Source organism: Orcinus orca, chromosome 12, assembly GCF_937001465.1.
Source record: "Orcinus orca chromosome 12, mOrcOrc1.1, whole genome shotgun sequence".
NCBI lineage: Eukaryota > Metazoa > Chordata > Mammalia > Artiodactyla > Delphinidae > Orcinus > Orcinus orca.
Window position 1 is genome coordinate 79157712 of NC_064570.1, and position 20386 is coordinate 79178097.

The following is a 20386-nucleotide window of genomic DNA, read 5'->3' on the forward strand; positions in this document are numbered from 1 at the left end:
ACATAATCATCTTGTCTATAACTAAATACGAACTCACAGCATGGATCTAGAGGAAAACATATTTTGTGATTCTAGGGTGGCTCTACCCCCAAAAGGTATGGATGACAGAAGGAGAAGCGTTCCTTTTACTGCTGAAGCAAATCCTGAGTTACTGAAACAAAGATTAAATGCTGAACAACCTATGTATTATGAGTTAGCTTCAAACAATATGCTTACTACTTCATACGCTCAAACATCGATGTATTCCATAATTCCAGCTCTTAAAATAAGAATTTCCAGTTATTGCTCTAGGTGGCATTAAAAGTGATTCCACGAGTACTAAACCCTGACATTCTAAACAAATACGTTGTTCCTCAGAACGGCGGCACACATCGGGCAGCAGACGGTAACTGCAAGGCAGGCACCGATACTGTGTTCTGCTCCATCACTGAATGAGCAATGATCTTTCACCAAGTAATGCATGACACATACTAGGTCATCCCAGGAGCGACGCGACTGCTGACCCCGGCATAGCTCTGCTGCTGCCGTTAGTTAATCCAAACAAAGTGTGGACCACTGGCTGAAAATACATAGTATTTTTTTCTGTTTGGGAGTGGGGAGCACTTGACCAAATCTAAGACTGTACATTAAGTTCCAGCTTCGCTTTTAAAAACAAAACCAAAGAGCAGCTCCCCTAAGCAAGGGCACAGAGGGACCGGCCCACGACCCGGCGCCTGCAGAAACAGGTGTTGCTGTCTTCCCGGTACACTGACGTTTACCTGGATGAGGCTGGCAGCTGGGTTCCTTCTTTTCTCAAAGTGCTTCTGGCGGTGCTGTTCTTGTACTTTTAATGCAAAGCCTGAGCCAAGAATGCCCTGCAACAAAATACGGAAATAGCGCTGAAAACTTCTTTCCCCCAAACACCATTAAATAATACAAGTATTTAAAAAAACCCTCTAAGAAGAGTCTGTGAAAAGGTGAACAGTAGGCAACCTGTCCCTAAACTCATTAAAACAAACACGATTTCCTCTACTATAACACATCGGCCAACGGCAAGCCGCTGGGCAGGAAGCAGAAGGACATCTGCCCTTCCGGAAGTCACCAGGCCCTACGGTCTCTCACGGGGTAAGAGGAGCCACCACAATTCCAAATAAAAATCACTATTTTAAAAAATGCTTTTGCGTGGCCTTCTCTGTGGCATTTCTTTACGCCTAAGTCAGAGAGAATGGTCCTATCCAGTGGTGTACAGAGGGGGATTAGAACTTGGGGCTGTTACTGTCTCGCGGATGTGGACATGGGAGCTTTCCTAGCACTTTGACGACACTACCTGATTTTATACTTTCCATTCACGAAATGGTGGGGGAGGGAGTGTTCGAGGTTAATCCTCAGTGATGCTATAATTCTACACCTACCAAAGGAAAGTAACAGTGGGGAAGGACAGCTGTCCAGATGAGACACACACTCAGTTTTGGAGACGTCGAAGGTTTGCCATTTTGCGTGTCTGTCCAGTAAAGACAAGAACACAGGTCGATGCAAAGCACCTTCTTGTCTACCTGAGTCTTAACGGCACATTCTGAGCCTGGCTTGCCTTCCTGGCCCTGGCTCACCTGTCAGATCTGGGGGTTGGTAGGTGAGCAGTCCCTTCTGGGTTTATGCTAGCTTTTGCTGGTTTGCTTCCTTCTGCTGTCTCCATCTGCCGAAATATGGCCCCTCTTTTCAGTTTGCTTTGGTCTAAATTTGTGGAATCAAGATGCTTTGTCTCACCCTTGAGTTGAGGCTGGCTTTGGAGTTTGCTCAGTTCAGTCTCTGGGCTTTGTCTCTAAGCCTCCACTTTATTGGTGTGGGACGCGGAGCCCCTCTGCTTTCAAGTCTGGGATTTTAGTTGCTAGCTATAAATTATTAGCTTCTTATTAAACTTCAAGGAGTCTAACCCTTAGGTTACATACAGCCGGGCATTTTATAAGCTCTAAGTCAGTATTTGCCACAGGTAAGGATTGCCTATTTTCCTTTTCTTCACATGTTTGAAGTCACTCAAAGATAGTACAGGCTGCTCAAAGGGGTGATGGGTCTAGTCCTTGGGAGGTGTTAGGTCTCAGTGGATGAAAACTTGGCGAGGACATTTTGGGGCCCTAGGTAACCTTTAACCTTCCTTCTCATCCTGAGATTCCACAATTCTGAGTACCTCTGTGACAATGACCAGATAATAAATAACACAATTCTGTTTAAAATGCAGTTACACGACGACAGTCTTGTTATTAATGAGCAGTGACCGACTCCCCCATCGGTCAGGATGAGGGGCTGCGCTGTGAGATGAGGGATGGCGTCTGAGGTCTGTTCCATCTCACTCCCTTAGTGACTGTGCTGTGCAGCCTGACCTGAGGTTCTCACCTCATCCAGGCTGTGACTGAACATACCAAGCTCTACGAAAACCTGGTCTATAGGATCTTATTTGTAGATTTAGACAACATCTCCCTCCATTCAGAGGTTATAAAAATGGCATTCTGTTTGCAAATCCAAATCAACTCTTAGTTACGTATAACTCCCAAATTTCTTGCTGCTCCTTAACAGCATTAAGGAAAAGTTTAAGTATTTTCCTTTTAATGTCATTTTTCATGAAGTTTAAACATGCAAGAGACTATGAAACAGCAGAATTTATAGCATATATTTATATTATGTATATTATGTATTCATATTATATGCATAGATGTGTATAATCCACTCACAGGAAGCATAATTTAGATTTTGTAGGCATTGAATTAGCAGCAATAGCTACCATTTTTGAGCATTCATTATGTAAATATGAAGTTCAGAGTTAGATCCCTTTTGGAAAATGAAGACAGGCCAGGCCCTACATAGCACAGACTTAGCACCTGCCAAACAAACTAAAATGTGGTGAAAATCACATTGGCAGTGCTTAGAAACATTCGCTAGTAGATGGCAAATGTCGGCTGCATGTCTCCTGGGCCAGACTGTCCATTACAGCAGTCACTGCACTAGCTCTGCTCGTCGTCTTCTTACGGCTGCTGTCCAATCCTGCCCCACTTCCCTCCGTTCCCAGCTCAGAAACAGAAACACAAGGCTGGTAAAATAAAGCCTGTTATGTTACATATAAATATATCCTGTAAGTTATGTAAGTATATACATGTAAATATAACTTATGTGCTATTCCTTCCGGTATCCATACTGATAGATACAAAGTCTCAGAAATTGATTTTTGTCTTAATTCATTTCCTAAGATCAGATAACTTAAATTTTGAGGTTTTAAGTTTTAGAAGTGCTACATAAACACCAAATAAAAAGGAAACACGTATTGGTCAGTATTTAAAATATTTATCCCTTGTTTAATTATAGTTAAAACATACTCCCTTCCAGATTAGAAGAGCCTATCTGTACCCTCCAGTCCTGCACTTGGTGAACAGGCTAGACGGAAAGATCCTCTCAGCAGGAGGTAAGGGGCTTCCGCAGGTGGAGAAAGGCCTGCCCCACAGGGCGAGGTTGGGCAGGGGTCTCAGGGAAGGGGACCCCTGGTGGAGTTGCTGGTCTGTGTGACTCTGTGATGTGTGCGAGAGTCCTTCTGCTTTGAGGAAAAGATGGGGAAAGGAGCTTCTCTTTCTTGGTCCTCGGTTTCCTGGGTAGAAGGACCTCAAACAGGGATGGGCCACAATCCACCTCTGACTTTTCTTAGCAAAATGCCAACATGTTCTCCTAATTTCAATCTGACACCCCTGCCAGCCCGCGGGTGCACAAGACATAACGGCATTTCCAGCCACCTTGTTTTATTTAAAAGCGGGAGCCACTGAGTCTTTCATTCAAGTAAGAACTCAGTACCTAACATGAGGCTGCAGTAAAAAGATCCATGGTGAAGTCTACTTTGCTTGGCACTGTTAGGGCGTGTTCTATGCAAGCAAGATGTTCAGATCTCCAACATGTATTAATTTAATTTGCATATAAAATTGTAATCACTTCATTGGGAAACCTTTACAAGAATGGCCACTTAGTCTCTGACCCTTAACCTAAGAGCCACACAGCTGAACCTCCTGTGATGGTCCATGGTCTCAGGATGGAGTCAGGGGGTCTCACTGAGGTGGGCTGACCTTCAGGCCAAGTGGCCCAGGTCTTTTCACCTTTGAACACTTATGTCTGCTCACTTCTTACCCTTTTCTTTTCCCTCTCTTGCTGTTACCTCTTCCTGGTCTAATGTGTGTTCTATCACCGTAATTCTACATTGCTGTCTATAATCCTCAGAGGTGTGAAAGCACAGAGCTCAGTTTACCAGACTTTTCTCTAAATTAAGCAAAGGTTATGAACGAGCCTCGAGGCTCTCCTGGGAGGACGGCACATACACGGGTGCCCATGGGAGCAGCCCAGAGCGGGGAACAGCCCAGAAGGGGGCCTCCTTCCCTGCCTGTAGTTCTTCGAGGGATCACACGGGTTGTTATACGTGTGGCCTCAGGATAAGTATAAACACAACAGAGGCAGATCTTTTGTGCCATTATTTTGGGAAAAGAGCGCAAGACTACATTTTACTGTTTCTAAAGGTATTCTCCTGTAGGGAATCTGGTTATTGAGTGGGTCTCTGCCCACTGAATTGCTGGGCAGAGAATTGAATTCTGGTCTGAATTGCTGAGGTTGCCAGATTCCGCTGACTCTGGACAAGTGAGGCGCTTTTTGGACTCTGCTTCGTTTTGTCACAGCAGGAAACACACACATCATGAAAATTTTCTTTGTGACAAGCACCTGACTTACGTCATTGGTCTTAACAGATTTTCTCTGGGTGTGATAATTTTTCCTACCTGATACTGATAAAGAAGTGTACTCAGGGTTTCTCTTACGGGCTGACTTGTGTCCAAAATTCATAGGCTGTAGTCCTAATCACCAGGACCTCAGATGTAACCTTATTTGGAGAAACGGTCTTTACGAAGGTGATCAAGTTACAGTGAGCTCATTAGGGTGGGCCCTAACCTAGTATGTCTGGTGTCCTTTTTATAAAATTAATTAATTAATTAGTTTATTTTTGGCTGCATTGGGTCTTCCTTGCTGCACGTGGGCTTTCTCTAGTTGCGGCGAGGGGGGGCTACTCTTCCTTGCGGTGTGCGGGCTTCTCATTGCGGTGGCTTCTCTTGTTGTGGAGCACGGGCTCTAGGCTTCAGTGGTTGTGGCACGTGGGCTCAGTAGTTGCGGCGCACGGGCTTAGTTGCCCCGCAGCATGTGGGATCTTCCCGGGCCAGGGCTCGAACCTGTGTTCCCTGCACTGGCAGACAGATTCTTAACTCCTGAGCCACCAGGGGAGCCCCCCTGGTGTCCTTTTAAGAGGAAACCTGGACACAAACATGGGCAGAGGGAAGACGATGTGAAGACACAGTGCTCAGACGGCCGTCTACGAGCCCTGGAAGAGGCCTGGCCACATCCTCCCTTGCAGCCCTCAGGAAGAACCGGCCCTGCCAGCTCCGTGATCCTGGACTTCCAGCCTCCAGAACTACGAGACAATAAAGTTCTGTTGTTTAAGTCAAGCCAACCAGTCCGTGATGCCTTGTTACAGCAGCCCTAGCAAACCAACACAGTCACATATGGGCAGTACATGACAAACCCGGTTTCAAAGTGGGGTCTGATGCCTGTGCTCTCGCGTGGTCTCTTGGGACCCTTCTCTGACCTTGGTTGGTCCGGGGTGCAACCAGCTGGTCAGTCTGGAGCTGAGCTCTGGCCACGGGAAGGACAAGGGGTCCCAGGCAGAGGGGGAGCCCCGGCAGCTACAGGCTGTGGTGCTGAAGGCCCCACCCCCTTGGCTCCTGGGAGGGCTGCCCCGGGGCCTCTGCAGCAGAGGCTGTGACATGAGCCAGCCTGTGTCTGGGGCAAGACTGAGGCTGCTGTTCCTCAAGCGGGACAGCGGCCATGGCTCTCACAGTCCTGCTCGTTGGCTCCTCTCCAACAAGGGGAAGCCAAAAGCGAGCTCTTGGGGAGCGGGGCAAGTGGTAGTACTCTGACCAAGTGCCTTTGAAGACACAAGAGGATAAAACAATCAGAAAGGAAGGCTTCATCCAGTATGGAGACAATAATCAGAAGCTTAAGAGAAGGGAAATGTGTTCTTCATTCTGATAGGAAACTGGTTGTTAGCAAAAGTCAATGATGACACAAGGAATAAATCACCTGACACATTAATAAAAACCCTTTAAATTCGTACGCTTTTCACTCAAGTAGCCCTGAGAGGTAGCTACTCCACGTGGGCACATGCATCTCTTCAGGAGTGCACGCCTTATGCACCTAATGGGAGCCGTCAGTTTAAGAGGAGGATATCTTTAAATCTTTACACATAGTTTCAATGTACTAGTAGCCTGTTGACTGAGAGGTGGTGTTGCCTGAATTATCATTTGGTCCTAAAGCCTCAGCTGGTGTAAGACTCTCGGGTTAAGCGACTCCGAGGGAAGACTGTATTTTGTAAATTATCCAACTAGATACATATAGAAAAGTCAACATTACATCAGAAAAATGATATTAGTAAACGATAGAGCTATGTTCTAGGGCATACGGTTTTGTGAAAGCTCGTGCTAATAAACCTCCAAGATCCAACTGAAAGTGCTTAAGTTTTGCAAAGATACTCACAGCAGGAAGTGCAAAGAAAGAAATGCCCAGGAGTGCAAAGCCCGCAGAGAGCAGCCTTCCCAGCCAGGTCAGGGGGGTTTTGTCTCCATAGCCGATTGTGGTCAATGTTATCTAAAAACAAAATAAATAGGACGTGCAGCTTAAGTACTTGAGAGCAAAGTCAGGACCCATGAACAGGAGGCAAAGCAACGTTTCCACTGAATCATCATTCAACCAGTCTGGTTGGTGCATTTTATTACTGTGCTTTAATTTTCCATGACGCATAACAGAACTTCTCGTTGTTTAAGGAAGGGAATAGCCTACATACTTGTTCCTCCCTTATAACACAGTTTTCCATCTTTTCTAAGTGCATTCAAAGAAAGGCTATATTATATAGTAAGTGGATAACCATCAATGATACAGAAACGACAGCACTATGGATTTGGGACTGGATCAGTACACAAAACAATAGTTTATGTTAATTCAGGCTGTCCATTTATTTCTTTGGCGGGCATTTCCTGAAGGTCTGGTGTGTGCAAGGTATGTGTTTTGATTTGTAGTGGAACAAAAATGAGAGGTGCATAGTTCCTGTCCTGAGATATTTATGGCATAAGAGGGGAGATATGTCACACACAAATCATTAAAACGCAAAATAGGGCAAGACAGGTATTATGATGAATGCACAAAATAATTTGCTGCTCAAATTCAAAGAAGAGATTATTACCAGCTTGGGGGTGTTGAAGCAGCTTTGTTGGGAAGATGTCATCATACCCAGGCTTTGAAGGAGGGGTCATATTTTGAGAGGCAGAAATGATAGAGTGATCTAGGGAGGGGAAACAGGTGACCAGCTGCACAGCAGTGAAATAAACAGCGTGGGTTCTGGAACGTGTGTTCAGTTGGGCCGGAGCACGGTGGGTCTGAAGAGGAGGCTAACCAGCTATGCTGAAGCTGGACCAGGGAGTGTCTTTGAAAAATGATCCCTGGGTCGTGTCTCCCCAATGGTCAAGTGCTCCAGGGGCTGCCCATGTGCCTTAGAACAAAGCCCTGGCTCCGCTCCAGGACCGACGAGGTTCTGCCTGATGTGGCAGAATGATGGGGCAACTGAACCGGAACAGCGGGAGTGGGACAAGACGGGGTGGAGAGTAAAGAGATGAGCTGAGGAAGTTCACTAGAAGCGTGTCTGAGATGAAGGCGAAGACGAAATCGACATGACTGGAAAGTTTCAGCTGGGAAGATGATTGCCCCATAAATAGAAATATGATAATGAGAAAGAGGAGGGTTTGGAGCAAAGAAGACGAGTGGCTTTCAAATGAGGGTTTTTAAACTATCAGTATGACGCTGATCTAGAAATGTCTGAGCAACGAATTAAGAAGGAGAGCTTGAGTCTTGAGAGAGACTGAGGTTGGCATGAAATCTGGGTTTTGGAATAGGGCGCCGAGTGACTCTAAGCTCTGTGAAGAAATGAGGTTGCAAAGGGTGCAAAGGAGGGGCCGAGGGCACTTCCTCAGGAGACAGACATGTAAGGGATGGAGGGGAAAGGAAAGTCAGAGGAGAATACAGTTTTTCAAAAGTAGGAGGACTGGGAATGGGTTACAGAAACGGAAACTCAATGAAGAGAGTTTCACAGAGGACCAGGTGAGCCCTGATGCCACAGGCTCAGGGAGAACAAGGAGAATGAGGACTGAGAAAAGATGTGGACACAGAGACAGGAGTCACTGTTGATGTCTAACAGCGGCAGTTTGGGGCAGGCTGTCCTCCCCAGGCTCTAAAGGAGGGCCAATTAGTTGAGAGGCAGAAATGGTGGAAGAAGAGGTGCTCTGTGATGGAGATCCTCCAGAGCGCTCGGCTCAGCTGGCCACCGCTCCCTAGACCCTCTCCTCTCTCCTCGCTTCTGTGCTTCTCCTTTTACATCTTTGGCGGCTCCTTTTATGTGGTTCCTCCTACCCCAGACCACCTCCAAATACTGGATTCTTAAGCTTTGCTTCTGGGTCTTTTTCTCTTTTAAAAATTCTGTTCTTCTCGAGACTTCCCTGGTGGCGCAGTGGTTGAGAATCCGCCTGCCGATGCAGGGGACACGGGTTCGAGCCCTGGTCCGGGAAGATCCCACCTGCTGCGGAGCAACTAAGCCTGTGCGCCGCAACTACTGAGCCTGTGCTCTGGAGCCTGCGAGCCACAACTACTGAGCCCGTGAGCCACAACTACTGAGCCCGTGTGCCACAACTACTGAAGCCTGCGTGCTGCAAGTACTGCAGCCTGTGCACCTAGAGCCCGTGCTCCGCAACGAGAAGCCACTGCAACGAGAAGCCCGCGCACCGCAACGAAGACCCAACGCAGCCAAAAATAAGTAAATGAAATAACTATATAAAAAAAAAAAATTCTATTCTTCTGTAACTTTCCTTTCCCCCTCTCCCCTCCTTTCTTTCTCTTCCCCAGTGACGTGAAACACTCTCATGGGTATAAATACCATTTTTATGCTGAACACACTGAGTTTCTACCTCCAGGCCAGACCACTCTTCTGAGCTCTGGATTCACACATCTGCAGCGGGTATTCTGTTGGGATGCTGCACAGTCATTTAAATTGAACATGTCTAGGGACTTCCCTGGTGGTCCAGCGGTTAAGACTCCACGCTTCTGCTGCAGGGGGCGCGGGTTGGATCCCTGGTCGGGGAACTAGGATCCCGCATGCTGCATGGCCAAAAAAATAAAGTAAAATAAAATAAAAGCAGGTGTTGTGAATTAAAGGATGTGAAACAAATAAAAAAACTAAACTGAACATGTTTAAAATGGAAATTGTATCATCCTAAACCCACCGCTTCCCCGATGACACCCCCTCCTGGTCGAGAGCCCCACTGACCACCGTGCTGCTCAATCAGAAGCCTTGGGGCACTGCTGCCTCTCCCTCCCCACAGGTGTCTCTCTGAATACCTCAGCAGGTTCCGCTGCTTTGATCTCCCCAATCTCACTGCCTTCTCTCTGTCATCACGGCCACCACTGAAGACTGGGCTGCTAGAGCAGCCTCTTTTTTTTCTTAGACGATAATTATTCCAGTTTTATTAAGGAATGGTTGACTGTTTAGGTGTATGGCATGACGGTGTGATTGACACGTACTGTGAAATGATGACCACAGCAGGGTTGGTGAACATCCATCATCTCATAGAGATGCAGAGAAAGAAAAGAGTGATGAGAACTTTTAGGCTTTACTCTCTGAGCTTTCCTGTATATCACATGGGAATGTCAACTACAGTCACCATGTGGTACTAACATCCCTGGTACTAGTTTATCTTATAACTAGAAGTTGGTGCCTTTCGACCACCTTCCTCCACTCCCCGCCCCTCTCGTAGCCACAAATATCATCTCTTTCCGTGGTTTTTTTTGGTAAGCTTCCACATATAAGTGCGATCACACAGTGTCTGTCTTTGTCTGCCTTGTTTCACTTAGCGCTCAAGGTCCATGCACGTGGTCACGGATGACAGGGTTTCCTCGTTTTCGTGGCTGAGTAGCACCGTCGTGTATACACCACACCTACCTGCACACTCGTCACCGTGCACCCTGAGGCTGCCCGTCCTGGCTCATGTGCCTCACGAGCCGCCGTCTCTCAGTTGCTCTTTCTACTTTTGCTCTGGCCTCTCTCAGTTCCTTCTCTGCACACCTGCAAGGGCTATTATTTTCTGACTCCTCTCTAAAAATCCTGCAATGGCTATTCACCAAATTCAGAATAAATTCTAAGCTCCTAGCTACGGACCTCGTGACCTAGTCTCTGCCCAAGTCTCCAAGGTCCCCCTGGTCCCCCCTGCTCACTGCACTTTAACTACAGTGTCCTTTCAGCTCCTCCGATGGGCCAGGCTATCCTGCCACAGGGCCTTTGCACACTCTGCTCCCTCAGCCCCCAGTCTTTGCGGGGCTCCTTCTCATCCTTCAGGTGTTATCCAAAACACTCTGTCCTCAGAGAGGCCTCCCCTGGCCACTGTCCACAGGCGGCCTCTGGTCTCTCTCTGTCCTGCTCGTTTCCTGTCAGCACTTATCATGAGGGGTAGTGTACTACTGCTCTACTTTCCTCTGGGGAGGGGTCCTTATTTCCTCTACTAGAAGGAGGGACCGTGTCTTTACTCTTTGTTGTCTCTCTAACATCCAGCATGATGTTTGCCTCCAGAGTAAGAGGAACTCAATAAATATTTAGTAAATAAATAAAGAATTCTTTCCAGAACATTGGCGACAGAGTGAGAAACATGGGGCCAGAACTCCTGGAAATCTCTGATGTGAGTGGGTGCTTTCTAGGATGTGCTCGTGCCTGTCTGCAGAGAGGCCGAGGCTGAGGAGGGGAGGGTGGCAGCTTTATGATGGGGGGGTACCCGAGGAGGAGGGACATAGGGTGAAGGACATGGTGGAGGGTTGGCCTTGGCCGTGTGAGAGGAGGGCAGGGCTGGAAAGCTCAGGCCAGTTCCCGTCAACAGTGAAGGACAAAGGAGGGTCACCTGTGCGGAGCAAAGGGCCTGGAACAGGAAAGGCCCAGGCTGTGAGGCTGTGAGAGGGAACTGGCAGTAGAATCCAGCAGCCAAGTGAATCAGATGCCACCAGCAGTATGGGTAGAGGATTCTCAAAGGAATTCCTTGAGATTGCGGAAGCAGCATTCCTGGCTCCATTTTATTACAGGTTCCTAATTTTAATTACGTGGGAAAGATTTTAATCTATTATACCTGTTCTGCTTAATCTTAATTAAGATTAATCTTAATTAAGATAGCTTAATCCTTTCCAGTAGTTTATTAATAATAATAAAGGGAAGGAGAAATGTCATGGTTTGGTCACAGCAATAACTTTGCACTTCTCCGTCTGCTTTCCATTCCGATCACACATCTGAGCTGTTCTCCTTGTGGCTCAGTGCTCAGAGTGGTTTTTTTTTTTTTTTTTTTTTTTTTTTTGCGGTACGTGGGCCTCTCACTGTTGTGGTCTCTCCTGTTGCGGAGCACAGGCTCCGGATGCACAGGCTCAGCGGCCATGGCTCACGGGCCCAGCCGCTCCTCAGCATGTAGGATCTTCCCGGACCGGGGCACGAACCCGTGTCCCCTGCATCGGCAGGCGGGCTCTCAACCACTGCGCCACCAGGGAAGCCCAGTCTTAATATTTTTGAGGAACCTCTATACTGGTTTCCATAGCGGCTTCACCAATTTACCTTCCCACCAACAGTGCATGAAGGTTCCTAAGGGGGTCCTTTAAGGGAAGAAGATTCATGTTGACAGTTGTCAACAATCTCCTTCCCCCCTCCCCTCCCCTTCCCCTTCCCCCCTCCCCTCCCCTTCCCCTTCCCCCCCCCCCTTCCCCTTCCCCCCTCCCTTCCCCTTCCCCTTCCCCCCTCCCCTCCCCTTCCCCTTCCCCCCTCCCCTCCCCTTCCCCTTCCCCCCTCCCCTCCCCTCCCCTTCCCCTTCCCTCCTCTTTGCTCTTTTTCTCGTCTTTCGAGTCTCTTTTCTTCCCTTCTCTTCTCTTTGGGCCACTTCCTGAGCATACGGTTTCAGATAGTGGGTAGTCACAGAATCTGCACAGTCAATTTTGAAATTTGGTCACCTTGAACTAGTACATCAGAGAGATTTTTGATCTCCAAACATCAGAAACTCCTGTGTTGGTGGCATCATAAAATTTGGGTTCTGCTGTGGCAGGGAGCTCAGGGCATTAGCATTCCATACTGGTCTTCCAGGACTGTGGTCAAATATGTAGTAATAGTGGTGACTAACATCTGTCTAGTGCTTGATAAAGTACATCTACGTGTCCTAATCTCATTTAATACACACAGCAACTTTGGGTTTGGGTACTATTCTTTTCTCAGTTTTACAGAGATATTAAATAATTGCTTAATATCAGACCTCCACTAACAATGGGGCTGGAACCCTGGTCTCCTGACTATAATACATTTTTTTTTTCAATACAGCACGTGCTCAGTGCTTATGGAGAAATACTGAGCAAAAGTGTCCAGAGTCGCATGTGCGGTGACAATTTTCAAGGAACAGACATCTTAGGAAAGAGTTCCCCACAGAGACTTATAACCAGTATAGCCCATAAATGCCCTTAAGGTAGGCGTGGCACTTGGAGAGGTTATTAACCACTCGGCTGTTTTGGGGGGTAATGGCTGGGGTATGTGTGTCTCAGTTTTCATTTGGTCGTTAATAATCTTGAATGGTTAGAAGTAAAGTAAGGCTTGGATACCATCAGGTAATGCATTGGTAAGAAACACAACTTTTAACTAACTGTACCAGCAGATACAGTTAATTATCTGACTCAGATAAGTCAGAAAGCAACAGCTTATATGAGGTGGAAGAAAACATTTTGTCCTGGTGAACCTGATGGGAGGAGGGTTGATTCTCGGAAGGGTAACAGATGTTATCAATGACAAGGGTATCTTAGCTCTTTCCACAAATGTGCACCATTTCCTATTCTTAGACTTTGCAGGGGGATGAAACTCATGGCATATATTTGGGCTGTACAACCTGTTGAATGCAGAGCCTCCTATACTGATGCTTGGAGAAAGATTGTCTGGTTTTTAGCATGAATTATGGGACTAACTCTGGCCGACATCAAATCCTCTACATGTCTGAAGGAATCATCTCAGGCACAGGTCTCAGGTGGAGGCTGTACTTTTCAGATGCTTTCTCAAGAGCAGATTTATACCATCTGCTGTTGTTTGCGTCTTTAAAAAAACCCGTAACACTGTCTTCGTCACGGGAATAGTGGTAAATAGGAAGAGGACAAGCTGGCCTTCAAGAATAGGTCATTACCAGGGAAAATTACTTCAGGAGGATGGGATCTTAAGTTGTTTCAGCCAATCAAAAGGAAGAAAATAATAACAGGAAAGAAGGAGATCATAATAAAACATAACTGCGGGAAAACCTGTTTTTAAATTACTTCAGAATAAACCTAAAGCAACTGGAAAGGAGGATAATAATAATAGGAAATAACATTAAATGGAACTCCGCCCAGCAACCAGAAGGTCCTCTTGTCCCGGAGCCGCAGCTGGGGCCTCAGCCTCCCCTCTCCCCCGGCACGTCCACTGTCATCAACGCCTCTTCAGTTGCTCCTTCAGAAGCCAGAACATCTTTTCATTGAAACCCCAGTTCCCACGCCCCTTCTGCGCTTAAGCCGTGGGTGTGCCAGGAAGGTACCGCTCTGTGCTCCTTGGCTGTAGCGGTTCTCCCACCTCACCATCCACGGCAGCTGCATCTGTGGTTGGGTACCTGCCATGCGCTTAGGACCAGCCCTTTGTATCGATTATCCCACTTACTCAGTGGGCTGAGTACTGTTGTTCGCTAGTATGGAACTGTTTTCAGGTATCAAAGTTCTCCGTGTTTTTACTGGCTCTGCTGATGGCACTACGTGTTCCTCCTGCAGTTGGTTTGGGTACAGCCCTCAGCACCTTCTTAATGGAAGGGCTTTCGTATTTAATATTTAGAATTCACTGGGACACTGGATCCATAGCCTACAAATGGCATTTTAATGTCGATACTTCGGGCATTTTTTTTTTTTTAAGAAATGAGGATTTCCTTTTTTTTTTTTTTTTCCACCAAAGCCTAGCACTAAGAAACACTCCAGTGCAGGATGCTTTCATTTCCCTATGTATTCTGGATACTTCCTTAGTTAGCAAGGTGTCCATTACATGCAACATGGACAATTTTATCTTTATTTCTATTTTTTTTACATCTTTATTGGAGTATAGTTGTTGGCAATGGTGTGATAGTTTCTGCTTTATAACAAGGTGAATCAGTTATACAAATACATATATCCTCATATCTCTTCCCTCTTGCGTCTCCCTCCCTCCCATCCTCCCTATCCCATGCCTCCAGGCGGTCACAAAGCACCAAGCTTATCTCCCTGTGCGATGCACCTGCTTCCCACTAGCTATCTAGTTTACATTTGGTAGTGTATTTATGTCCATGCCACTCTCTCACTTCAAACATGGACAATTTTAACTAAAAAGTAACCAGAAATAGATTTCATTAAGGTCTTCATTAACATATAATAAAAGGTACAGTCAGTATTTTAAATTTGTTTTACTTCACACTGGAGACCTAGTATGTTCTTATAAGGAATAGAACTAATAAGTTCTCTTGTTTGCTTTTTGTGGCTTCAGACGATTTCATGAATGAGTCAGTTAATATCAACAAACCCACTGTGGCCCAACAAGGCCTTTTTTATTCCTAGAAGCTCAACACCTTAGAAAATTTTTACTCTTGTATTCAAGGCTAGATTTTTTTTTTCTTTAAAGAGACATAATTAGGCCATTCAAAGATCCTGTTAAGTACAGGTTAAACTTCAGTCAAATAGCACTACTGGAATGAAATCAATGAATAGACGTTGCTTTTCCCTGAAACGAACAGAGATGAACCTTTGGAAACCTGCTACATGGGTTGTTCTGGCAAAAGAAACAAGCTGGTGACTAAGTGAGAGGCACATTCAGAGCTTCCCACACACTGTTCAACACACAGTGCAGCGATCCTGATTAGTAGGAAGGAGAAAGGAAGACGGAAGGCCAGAAGGCCAGAGAGCTGCCAGGTGGACTCACCAACAGATGCACCTCAGAGAAGGGGCTTCTGAGTGTCCCGTCACTCACGCACGTTAGAATTATCACAGAGGCGCAAAATCTAAACTTCCAATTCAAATCGCTGCTTTGAAGCCTGGGATAATCAGTTGTCTTCCCCTTGCTGGCTAGAAAAGCCTCCTGTTTGCTCAGTTTACACAGTTTATCCCACCGCGAGTCATAGATATTCATTTGTTCTCTACACATAAGAAGTGTTTTAAGAATGTCAGATGACTGCTCTCTTCTGGGTTTTCCACTTTCCTCCTTTCAAAGTGGCCATTATTGTTTGTGGGGTAGGGGAAGCAGTTGGAAACCAAATTGTTAAACCAACAGAATGCTTTGTTATCAGCGGCACAATCTTGGAGACATTTAACTCTGATAATTTAAGGAAAAAAAATCTTAATCTTCAGATGAATATATTTTTGATTTTTATTCATATTACTGCTGCTATGCAACCCACAAACATACCAAGTTCTGCTTACTACAGGCCTTGCTGAGTTATCCACGTCCTTGACAAGAGATCTAGTTCTCGCTGAGGAGCTTCTGACAAATAGCGGAACAATGCAACAATTGGGAACTTAAAAATCTGTGCTCCACAAAGCAAACTGGCAAACAAACTTACCAATGTTTTAATCACAGTTTAAGAAGATGACAGATTTTTATTGTGGCGACAATCTAGCACTCAAGAATTATTGCCGATGATTTAGAAGAGAACAAATTTGTTGGACCAAAGAGACAGGGAAAGTCTTCAAACAACTATAATTGCTCTTGTATTTTCACCCTTTTGGAATGTCTTAAGGAATAGAATTTTAAAAAATGTAGTTTACACATTGCATAAAGCACTCCTTTATCCTATGACATTCTTAATAGGGTACACGTTTCATCGACTGTTTTATAGATTCTTTACACTGTAAAGACAATTTTTGCTTTGATGGAAAACTATGTGTTGTTTAGAGTACACTCTTCCAGGTTCTCAGTTCCTGCTTTTATGGGGCGGGCTCTGCACCTTTCAGGCCTTTGAGCTATTTTAGGACTACATAAGTTGTAGCAGCAATGCAAAATAATTCTTGTTTACGGACATGTAAGTACATTCTGTCTGGTGCGGGTTCCTCTGACTTTCCTCTTTCACTGTGGAAGAAGCCAGGTGTGCCTCTGTTTGCACATTCATTTGAATACTTAAAAGTTTAAATAAAATCTTGAGGACATGTTTATTTTCTACCTGTATGAGAGTTGCGATTTTACTTTTATTTGTTTGGAAAACTATCCTTTAACAACAATATAAAGGAAAAAGAGTTTTATGAGTGGAAAGTTTTGAAATTCAGGATCTATAGTCTCTGATCTCAGAGATGGTTACCACTCTTCTCTTTTTCCCTTTTTGTACCATAATTTTACTTTTCTTTCATTCAGCTAGTACACCTTTTTTTCTTTTTTTTTTTTAAACCTCAGATAAACTTTTTGACAAGTGGCCAAACAATGCAACCATTTGTACTTTAAAGCTGTGCTCCACAGTTAAAATGAACAAGCCCATGAACATTTTAATCACGGTTAAAAAATTACTTGTCTTTATTGTGGCAACAGTGTAGCATGCAAGAAATACTACTGATGATTTGTTAGAGAACTTAACTTTGTTGGACTTAACAGGGGAAACTCTTTAGATAATTATAAGCGCTGTATATTTTCACTTACCTCCCTTTTGGAAGTTCATCGTTTTATTGGGACCACCCATGGGAATCCCTACACTACATTCAAAGGAAACATCTCACAGCATCCAATAAACACAAGCAGGCGCTCACACTCACCGTGCCCCACCAGAGTGCGTCCGCGTAGGTGGAGAATTCCTTGTTGGCGTCCTTTTCCACCAGGTAGACAAGGAAAGACGAAAAAATCAGAACCAAAAATCCTATGTACCAAGCTGTGATTAATTCCTAGATATAAAAGGAATGAGAGATTTTTAGAGGTGAAAAATCTTTGAAAAAGGAAAAAAAATACAAGCATGATTCCATGCGTTTGACTACTGCTTGGATATTTATGATGACTTTCACATAATCCACTACACCTTGTGTCCCACATTGCTTTAACCAATTACTGAAAAGATTAAGTTTGCTTTCGATGGGTTTAGTAAATATCATGGCAGCAAGGTAAGAAGTTAAGAACACCCTGCCCGCACCTGGGCGAGGGCCCCCCCACCTTGCTGTGCGCGTAGACCACGGAGCCCAGCAGCTTCCAGGTGCCGCCGCGCCTGTCCATGCGCACCATGCGCAGGATCTGCAGGAAGCGCAGGCTGCGCAGCGCCGACGTGGCAAAGATGTTACCCTGAGTTTTGGCAGAAACTACCGCTATGGAGGCGATGAGAACGATGGTATCTGAAAGAAAGAGGGTGAAGCAGCCGTAAGTAGCACGACCGGGAGGTTTTAGTTTCCAAAACAGGATTTCAGAAAGGGTCCTTTTGACCTGTTTGGGGCCCAGGGAACTGCTCTTGAGCCCCAGGCCGGCACGCGCCACGCGGGCTCTGTGATCGTCGAGGAGTGGAAGGCGGAGGATGTGGCCTCCTGCGCCTGCTGCCCCGGTCTGACCCTCGGCCGTTCTCTGCTTTAGCCACGCAGGTTTGGACCACTCGCCGTTTAACCTTCAAAGGCCTGGACACCGCCTTCGGAAGGTCCGGTGCTTGGAGGGCTTCGGGCTGGCGCAGCGTCCCCACGGCAGTCCTGGCGGCACGGGGCTTCTGCCTCTGCCCCTGCCCCAGCACCGCGGCCTGCTGTCTGATGCCACAGAGAGTACATAGCCTGTCCAGATGCGAAAGGGCTACTTCGCATAATCATGTCTCCTGTTTTCTTGCCGAAGAAGCTGGTAGCTCTGTTCTGCAGAAAATTCACTTGTGTTGTGGAGTCTGCACCTTTGCAGCCTCTTAGACAAAGGCCCCAACTGAGCGGACCGCTCTAAGCGTTCTGCTCTGCGTGCTCTGTACGGCGCCACTCAGTTCTGGGTAAGTTCTGTGCACAAGTTAATTAACATTCCATTTGTTACAATAGAGGAGGTGATCATGCATACCACGCACTGCATGGGAATGGATATTTAATGTCTGACATATTGACGTTTGGCCTAAATCATATCTGCCCTTTTGTCAGCTAAAAAGAGAAAAAGAGCAGCTAAGGAGAGCATAGAAAAGATGAATGACTTAATCGCTCCAAGGGTAAACATCTGAGCGAGGGAAGGTAGGCTTTGAAGTGGGAGAGGTGAAGTGGGATGAATGGCTTCCAATGGACATTTTACAGTAGGTTAGCTTGACCTGATCATCCTCAGTAAGATGTCCTTCCTGCTGCAAGTGGGCTGTGCATGACCAGGTGGCCACACTCCAAAGAAGAGCTCCACCTCAGGGGGTCGCAGTTACTGATGTTTCTGGGAGCCTCAGGGGTAACTGCTGTGTGAATGTGTATCCTCTGCCCAGCCCAGTCGTGCCTGCATTCAGGAAGGCCTGGCCCCTGGTGTGCACTAACAGCATCCTTGGACTCACTCTCCTGGTGCCCTTTTGGGTCAGGACTTGGAGAGGGTCAGGGGTTGGCAGGACGTGGGTGAGCCAAAGGGATTCCTCCAGTCGCATCTGCACGCTGCGGGAGCTTGTGGCTGGGTGCACAGCCAGCCACAAATGCATCGTTTTCTCTCGCTCCATAGCTGTCGGAGATGAGAAGCAACTACCTACGTTGATACGGACATCAAAGACGTTAAGCGAGTAAAGTCAGTCGCAAAGCAGTATGTACAATGTACTCTTATTTAATAACACATATATTATACACCTAGGAAAGACATGTGAGAATAGACACAGAATATTACTATGAATTCTCTCTGGGGTAGAGAGTTGTGGTGAGTATGTGGATAAAGGGACTTTGTAAGTTATTAATTTTGGTAATGTTGGAGTTTTATAACAATGAAAATGTCTTTTGAAATCAGGAAAAAACTTTAAAAAAGAGTTAAATGTGAAAACATCTCTTGGTTTTCATCATTTGGAGGGACTTACTTCCAAGACAAGTGGTCTACAGACAAAGGGACACTCCTTATATGGCCCTGACGGATATACATTTTGCTTCTATTTCTCATTGTAGGCCTGCTTCCTCACAAGTGTACAAAGGAAAGAAAAAGGTACAATATTAGAAAAATTGAAAGAAGTGAATGACCAGTAGGGGTGCAGAAAGCACAGACTTAAGATTTACTTTGTGCCAGGCACTTCCTTTAGTTCTAGGTTTTTTACAAATGTTATATTATTTTAATTCTTATAACACCCCGTGTTGGTTAGGTATTCCACAGATGAAAAAAGCGAGACACAAAAAACATATATTGTATTAGTTTTAAAAAATCAGCTATAGGCCTGTTACACTACAGCACAAAAAGTATGCTATAAAGTTACAGTTCATTAGAGAAGACCTAGAAAAAGGAACCCTGTAGGTTTGAGACAATTTCAAAAATTATGCACAGTGAATCATCTAAAGATTTTAAGTCACATAATATGTAAAGGTAACCACAGATTAGATTTAATACGCTCATTTTAATTCAGATCAGAAAGTCAGAGTTCAACGAAATGAAGTCATAAATGAGCAACCACATGGCACACAATGAATGCACCCACAAAAATGTTTCTTGTTGGATTACAGTCATCCACTGGAATTTTGCTGTCAGTACCACCTAGATATTTCCCAGCTTAATATTTTAGAAGTTATGAGTACTCTTGACTTTCATTTTTATTCATGTATTTACTATTTTTGTAGACCATTACTTAGCAGAATGGAGGATCCACAAGGTTGGATACTTGTATCCGAAGTATCTAGAACAGTGCCTGAAACATGGTAGGCACTCAATAAATGTTTATAGAATAAACTTAGGTTAATAAACATTTAAAAGTAGCTTGAGCTTTGTTCTCTTACCACATCAGTGGCTTAATAACTGGAACATCAATCTAAAATACCTGTAAGTTAATCAAACCAGCACAGAATTCTACAGCAATATAATAATTCACAGCCGTCAGCCACTGATGTTTATAAAAAGGAAATCTCCCTAAGATTTATCTTTTATGACAGTGGGCAGCGTGGTCTTTAAAGATGGCATCATAGGAGACCCCTGAACCGCCGCCCTCCCACAGACACACCAAATGAACAGCTACACACGTAGTAATTCCCTCTGCAGGAAATCCAGAAACTAGCCAAGGGGCTCCTATGCACTGAGAGAATGAGAAAAAACGCTCACATCAAAACGGCAGGAGAGGCTGAGATGCACTCGCCATAAACC

General features: G+C 45.4%; 1 protein-coding gene across 4 annotated transcripts in view; it reads right to left on the bottom strand.

Moving 5' to 3' along the window:
- The window catches only part of KCNQ5 (potassium voltage-gated channel subfamily Q member 5), a 581761-nt gene that overhangs the window by 90163 nt on the left and 471212 nt on the right, over positions 1-20386 (bottom strand). For 3 of the 4 annotated variants that reach the window (XM_049695430.1, XM_012533108.3, XM_033428636.2), the window contains exons 4-7: positions 17300-17475; positions 16912-17037; positions 6577-6687; positions 759-854 (exon numbers count right to left, since the gene is read on the bottom strand). In XM_049695430.1, coding sequence (XP_049551387.1) covers positions 759-854; positions 6577-6687; positions 16912-17037; positions 17300-17475 — 509 coding nt within the window. The remainder of the gene's footprint in view (positions 1-758; positions 855-6576; positions 6688-16911; positions 17038-17299; positions 17476-20386) is intronic. The other variant, XM_033428637.2, reaches the window with a different exon arrangement.